This window comes from Mustela nivalis, assembly GCF_964662115.1.
Source record: "Mustela nivalis genome assembly, chromosome: 8".
Classification (NCBI taxonomy): Eukaryota; Metazoa; Chordata; class Mammalia; order Carnivora; family Mustelidae; genus Mustela; species Mustela nivalis.
The window spans coordinates 129,087,544-129,094,416 of NC_139027.1; the positions used below are offsets into that span (position 1 = coordinate 129,087,544).

The 6,873-nt window shown below is 51.5% G+C and overlaps 1 protein-coding gene across 4 annotated transcripts in view; it reads left to right on the forward strand.

The window, feature by feature from the left end:
- Window positions 1-6,274, forward strand: part of HNF4A (hepatocyte nuclear factor 4 alpha) — a 61,517-nt gene extending 55,243 nt beyond the window's left edge. For all 4 annotated transcript variants that reach the window (XM_082745468.1, XM_082745469.1, XM_082745466.1 and 1 more), the window contains exons 9-10: window positions 1,989-2,141; window positions 3,203-6,274. In XM_082745468.1, coding sequence (XP_082601594.1) covers window positions 1,989-2,141; window positions 3,203-3,345 — 296 coding nt within the window. In that variant the 3' untranslated portion in view covers window positions 3,346-6,274. The remainder of the gene's footprint in view (window positions 1-1,988; window positions 2,142-3,202) is intronic.
- Window positions 6,275-6,873: the final 599 nt, after the last annotated feature.

Sequence of the window (6,873 nt, forward strand, 5' to 3'; positions counted from 1 at the left end):
GGAGGCCGGGGTGAAGGCGTAACTGGGTAAACTGAACCATCAGCAGGAAGGAAGAACACACAGGATTTGCTGATTGATCAGATGTGTGGGCGGGGCGGGGGTTGGGCGGGAAGAGTCAAGGATGAAACCCACGTTTTTGCTTAGAGTGAAGGGACGCTCCTGGAGTAACTTACTACGATAAGGAAGACGGAGGGAACGCAGGTGGAGGCTGAGACGATGGTGGCCGTGGAGATCAACCAAGAGACCATTTACACTTGGGCAAAGCTCGAGACATGCGTAGACATGCGCGGGGCGGGGGCGGGGTGGGTTACCAGGAGGCAGTTTTGTGTTTGAGTCTGGTGCTCGAGCATGCGTTCAAAGCTCAGGGTGGAAGCAGCTCCGTGGGGCTACAGCAATTAGGGGCTATGGTGATAGAAACTAAGAAGTGGGGATCGGTGGCTGGACAGCTGCAGTGGGGTGAGAGAATTTTGCAGCAATAACCCTCGTCAAGCTGGCTGGTAGGATAGGCGTCAGGATCGAAGAGAGGACGCTTGAACTTAGTTAGGATTTGGGAGGCGACACGGTCACGGGCAATGGTATGGCTAAGGGCCACCTTGGCACATATTTGGGACTGGATAATCTTTTTTTGTGGGGACTCTGGTGTACACTGTTTAGCCACATCCCTGGCCTCTACCCATAAGATTCCGATAGCACCCCTGTAGGAATGACAGCCAAAATGTCTTCAGATACTGTCAAATGTGCCCAGAGTGCCCCAAATCTCTCCCAGTTGAGAACTACTAACTCCTTTCATTCTCACTTTGACCCTGTGAATTACGAATTATGAATTAATTGTCACTGAGATCCAGATCAGAACTTGGGCACCTGGCTGGCTCAGTCAGAAGAGTGTGCAAATCTTGATCTCAGGGTCGTGAGTTTGAGCCCCAGGCTGGGTGTAGAGATTACTTAAAACTAAAATCTTCTGAAAAAGGCAGGGGGGGGGGGGAATCAGGATGGAGCTTGTGCTCCGTTGCCAGGTAAACTTGGGTAAAGTAATTAATCTGTCCAGGCCCTGTAATCTCACCTGTAGAATGGGAAGGGGACAACCTACCTTAGAGGACTGTTGAAGAGGATTCAGTTATTTTGACATGAAAAGTATGTAGAACAGTCCCTGGCACATATTAGATGCTCAGTAATTGAAAGCTGTCAATGTAGAGGACTCTTGCCAGCCCTCAAGTCCCATCATGGTACACCAGTGACCACTGCCACGGTCAGTATCTTATATGGTATTATCATTCTGACACGTTTTTTTGAAGCAGTTACTGTGTTCTAGACACTTCGCTAGACCCTCAAAAAGGAGAAAAATATAGCTGTAATTGTAATGCTCATGGACAGAAAAGTAGATGTTCCCCAAAGATGGGTTGCAGATAGATTCCTATGGGAATTCCAAGGAAGGAGAGGTTTACTTCCTACTGGGGAGTGGAGAATCAGGAGAAGCTTCCCAATTTGAGCTGGAATTTAGACTGGTGGACATCGGGGGGTGTGGAGAAAGCATCTCTCTTGGAAATATATGAGTAAAAGCAGAGCTAGGGAAGTACAGGAAGCACTTAGATGCTATCAGTAGGTTAGTTTGGCTGAAGCAGAGGTGTTAGGGAGGGACAAGGCTACAGGTGAGTTGGCACCAAATGGAAGGACTTGCATGCCATGGAGCTTTGAAAGCCATTGGTTAAATCCACTATGTTCCTATTCAGTGACTACACTCATAGCTTCCTTATATGCTCCTTCTTTCTTTTAACTTTTGTTCTTTTGTTTTGTTGGATCCTCTTAAGACCCTCGTAGGACCTATAGATAGGAATGGTAAGCCCCAGTTTACTCACCCAGAATGGGTAGCCAACAGGCATTGTCAATACTGGGCGAACGGGTTGATTGGCCACACTTGAGAAATGTGTACCACAAGGCCCGTGGTCTTTATCTTGGACCCCCCCATCCTGACTGATCCCCTCTACCTACAGGGTCCTCCAGTGATGCGCCTCATGCCCACCACCCCTTGCACCCGCATCTGATGCAGGAACACATGGGCACGAACGTCATTGTTGCCAACACGATGCCCTCTCACCTCAGCAATGGACAGATGTGTGAGTGGCCCCGACCCAGGGCACAGGCAGGTGAGCAACTTGAGCTCTACTCAGCAAGGAATGAGGTTGGGACCAAAAAGGGGAGCCAGGAGGGTTGGGTCTAGAAGATGGGAACTGGGATGTTACAGTTCTCTTTGCTCCAGGGTATGGAATGAAGAGTGAGATTACTCATTCATTAAGGTTGTTTTTTCACTGAGGCCATTTATTCAGTGAGGTAATTAACAGCCTCTGTTGAATGAAGCTGTCCTTGGGATGAGGGATCCATTGGGTGGACATGTCCACTGGGATAAGAATTCCATTATGATGTTGCCTATTAGGTAAAATTGTTCTTGAAGTACTGCCCAATTAGGTAAGAGTATCCATTAGACAGTTGGGTGAGACTCCTCATTGGGTGGGGGTGTCCACTGGTCTAGATGGTCCCCTGAGGTGAAATCTCACATGAGTGAGTTTGTCATTGGACATAGTTCTTCAAAAGTAAGATTATCATCGGGATGAAGTGGTCCACTAAAATGAGATTGCATTTCATTGAGATTGTTCTTTGGGAAACTTGTCCATCGAATAAAGTTGGCCAAGGGGGTCATGGTCAAGGTTAACTTTCAAATAGGCGATGCTGTGAGGCCAATTAGTTTCCATTATTCATCTTCCTAAATATTAAAGAAATGGTATTTTTGAAGTCAGTTGGCCAGACACTTAGGTCTCATCAGCTGCTCTTCTTTGTCTCCAAGAAGGGATATTGCTGTCACATGTCCCACTGTCCTTGAAGAGAGTCAGAGCTGAGCCCTGGTTTGGAAGAAGCAGCCCAGATTTCCATGTTAAATGGTGGAGGAGATGGGGGTTGGTAGAACCTGGGCAGAAGCCTCTGGCCACAACTGGCCCAGCCATAGCCTTCCAGACCTCACCAGACTTAGACGTCAAGATCAGGGACTCAAGGTTTGAGCTGTAGGAAACCTTAGAGATTGTCTAGTTTAATTCTCTCATTTTCTAGAAGAGAAAACTAATTCAGAGAGGGGGAAGAACCTTCCTAGGACTCTGGTTATTCCCCCAAAGCTTGAAATTCTCAGTAGCCTCTGTCTGTCTCTCTGTCCTTCCAGCCACCCCTGAGACTCCACAGCCCTCACCGCCAGGTGGCTCGGGGTCTGAGCCCTACAAGCTCCTGCCGGGAGCGATCGCCACCATTGTCAAGCCTCCCTCCGCCATCCCCCAGCCGACCATCACCAAGCAGGAAGTCATCTAGCAAGCCGTTGGGGGTCGGGGGCTCTGCCGGCCCCCCAGCCCCCTCAGAGAGCCCCGGTGGTCACTTGTTCACAGTGAAGGAAGCCATGACAACAAGGCCAGCCTCAGGGCAGCAGTGGAAAGGGCAAGGGGACCAAGAACTTGCGCTCTGGGCCGTAGCCCGTTGCTACCCTCTGCCCCCTGCTCTGGATGACGGGGCTCTGACTTGGGGAGGCCCCAGCTTGGAAATCCTCTGCTGCCTTGGACAACTCTTCTCTTGCCAAAGCCACTGCCTTCCCCTTCATCATACTTGCCCCCTACTTCTTCAGCCCCAAAGGACAGCTGTCTGGAGATGACACGGGACCTTGCTTCAACATAGCTCTCTTCCCCTTCAGATGGATACTTCTTTCTCCAAGTACTGCCCTAGTTCCCAGACACAGAGCCCTTCAAGGCTGGGTTGGATTGGGGCATCTGACCTCTCCCGGTTCCGCTACCCCAACCTCCAGTCTCTCCACCTGCCACTGTCACTTTCCTCAGCCATCCTAATTCCTCCACAGCCACCTCTCCAGAGGCTGAAGGAAACCTGCACGCAATCCCCCAGTCATTCCAGGAGCATTTTTAAAGCACCGGCTGGGCTAGGCACAGTGTGGGAGACTGGTGAGGAGGAGGACATCCTTCCACCTCTAACCTGTGGCTCTTCCCAGGGAATTAGGCGGGTACTGGGGGTGGTGCTCCCCGCAGGCTGTCCACCACGAGAGGACAAGCCAAGGTGGACAGTCGCAACAGGAACTTGGAAGGACTGAGGATGTCAGAGAAAGCTCTGGGAAAGGGGCAGACTCTGCAGTAGGTCTTTATGGAAGGGCAGGATTCCAGCTGGTGGAGCAGGTGAGAAAGGGCCCCAGGGCGGAAGAAGGGCATGGGAGGGAGGTGATGGAAAGACCAGGTTGTCTGGAACAGCGCAGGGGTCTTGAATGCCAGGACTGAGGCACTGAGGTTTGGGGGAAGCCGGGGAGGAGGCACAGTGGGTCGGGAGGGAGCAGGGAGGTCAGATAAGGGCTGAGGACGTGATCCAGGTGAGGACAAGGCGACCTGGAGACGAAGATGCTGGGTGCGAGCCCAGCTCAGAAGGACATCAGGGAGGAAGGACCCCCTTCTCCAGGGCTTGTCTCAAACTCTGCCTCATTTCTGGCGCTGTGTTAAGGCGCTTGACACACATCACCTTCTTGCATCCCAGAGACCATTCCAGAAGACGAAATTGAGATCTGAGTGGTTAAGTGATTTTCCTGGAACTCACACACACCACTAGTATGTAACCGAGTCAGGATTGGATCCCAGGTCTGCCTGGATCAGAGCAGGAGTTCTTGACCAGGGTGCCGAGCGTCTCTGAAGGGGCACCTCTGTCCTCACTGTGATCCAGTGGAGGGACTTCCTGACCCTGTCATCAGCCTCAGAAGCCAAAGTCTTATTCGTCCCAGGGGGGCCCTGCCCCTGCCTAGGATTAAGGCTGTCTTGGCGTTACACGAATGTCCAGTTGGGGCCCAGCATCCTGTCTGCTGAAGAACAGGAGAATTCATAACTCTCGGACCCCTTTCCTCTCCTCACCCCCCAGGTCTGGGGGAGGGGCGTCAGGGGTCTTATTCTTAGGAGACGGACCAGCGTGGTCTGGTGGTCCAGGAGTGGGGTATTTGGGGCCAGGGAGACATGGGAAGGCCTGGGTTTGAGCGCTGCTCTGGAAACATTAAGCCCCAGAATGGAACAGCCAGCATATCCTCCATGGAAATTTTGGTAGCTTTGGGAAAATTCTGGAAAATGCCACTAGCCAGTGGGAACAAAAGAGATGTGTCCTGGGGGCTGGAGCTGTGCTTAGGTAGGAGAGTTAGACTGGCCACCTGTCCCCACCCCAGGCTGACCCTTCTGAGTGGACGGCGGTAGGACCCCAGTGCCCCCAAATTTCATCCTTAGTGATCGCTTTTTGTGATGCAGGCATGAGGGGTTTGAGGGCAGTATGTCCAGGAGAAACCCCTACATCTCCAGTGGCCCCAGGAGTGGTCTCCCCATGCCACCAAGCCATGTTCCCCGGTCCCAGGAGAGACTGTCCCCTGCTCAGAGCCCTCAAGCCTTCTCCAGCCATCCCTCGCTCTGAGTCTGGAGAAATCCCGGTCAGGGAACCCAGACTCATCTGGGGGCAGGTGGGGAAGCTGGAATCTCTCTGTCTTTGTGGCCATCCCCACCCTTAGCTCCTCCAGCCCCTCACTGGTGCTGAGGCCTCAGTCACGGGGACGAAGTGGAGAGGAATTTTCCACAGGCTGAAGTAGGATAGCAGTGGCTTTTAACATGGCAGCCTTCTGGGTCAGGAGCTCAGTCCTCAGTCCCAAATGACCCCTTCCTGGAGGAGAAATCCATTCTATTTTAATAATTTTATTGGAATGCAGGAAGCCCACAACAAGAAGCGGTTGATTTTTCTGACTCTGAGGACATGGCATTTGAAGATCTTTATCTCTCTCTTTGCCACCTGAGTTCTAGTCCTAAAATACAAAATCTGGAGAATGAAACAAGGGTTGGGAGGGCAAGCGTGGACCCTCCAGTTCCTCCCCTGAGAGCCTTTTCCCTGGGCAGCTCTCAGGAGCTTCCAGAACCCACAGGACTCCCTGCAGCATGGACAGAGGAGAGGGTCAGAGGAGGATGCTCCTGGATCTTTTGTAATGACCAAGCCAATTACTTTTGCCAAGTTGTTCCGTAAATTTCCCTGAATGGGTTGAATTGTGAAATTCACACCAAGCGATTCTGGAAGCAGGCTGCTTCCTGTGGGTGTGAAAACCACCCGCCCCAGTGCTAACCCCCGAGCCCATCACTGCCGCCCGATGGGGCGAAGAAGCAAAAAACCATTTCTTACTCTTGTGTGTTTTAACAAAAGTTTATAAAGCAAAATAAATGGCACATATGTTTTCTAAGTCCTTGGATGGGTGTCCTTTCTTTCCTTGTCAGGTGTTAGAAATAAGAATGAGAAGAGCCAGATGGTGCTTTATGGTGGGAAAATGCTTTTATATTGCTTTTCAATCTCACATCAAGAAGTGAGCAGGTTAGACATTATTATCCCTGCCCTCTGCTCCCCATTTAGAGATGGGAAAACTGAGGCTCAGGGCAGAGGTAGAAGTGGGACTCTAATTCTGATCCCCTGTTTCCAAGTGTTCACTATGTAGAGAGAGTGACAGTCAATGCTCCCTCTTGAAGAGGGGAGGGATGTGGTGGGAGAGTGATGGAAAGATCTGGGGGGTTGGCAACAGGGTCCGAGATGAAGCCTAATTCTGGGTCCTTGCCAGGGACCTGGGTCAGCGGCTGGCCACAAGGCATGAGTAGGCATGAGGAAATTTCATAAAGACAAGTGCTGTTTTAAAAAAGAATAAACACAAGGACGCACCTGAGAATTTCTAGCCAGGTCTGTGGCCACCTTGGCCCTCTCCCCTGGTAAACTAGGTGGGTGGGCTCGTGCCGTGGCCCCCACACATCCCAGCCTCATGTTCCGTCAGGGGTGTGTCCTGCAGAGCTTCTC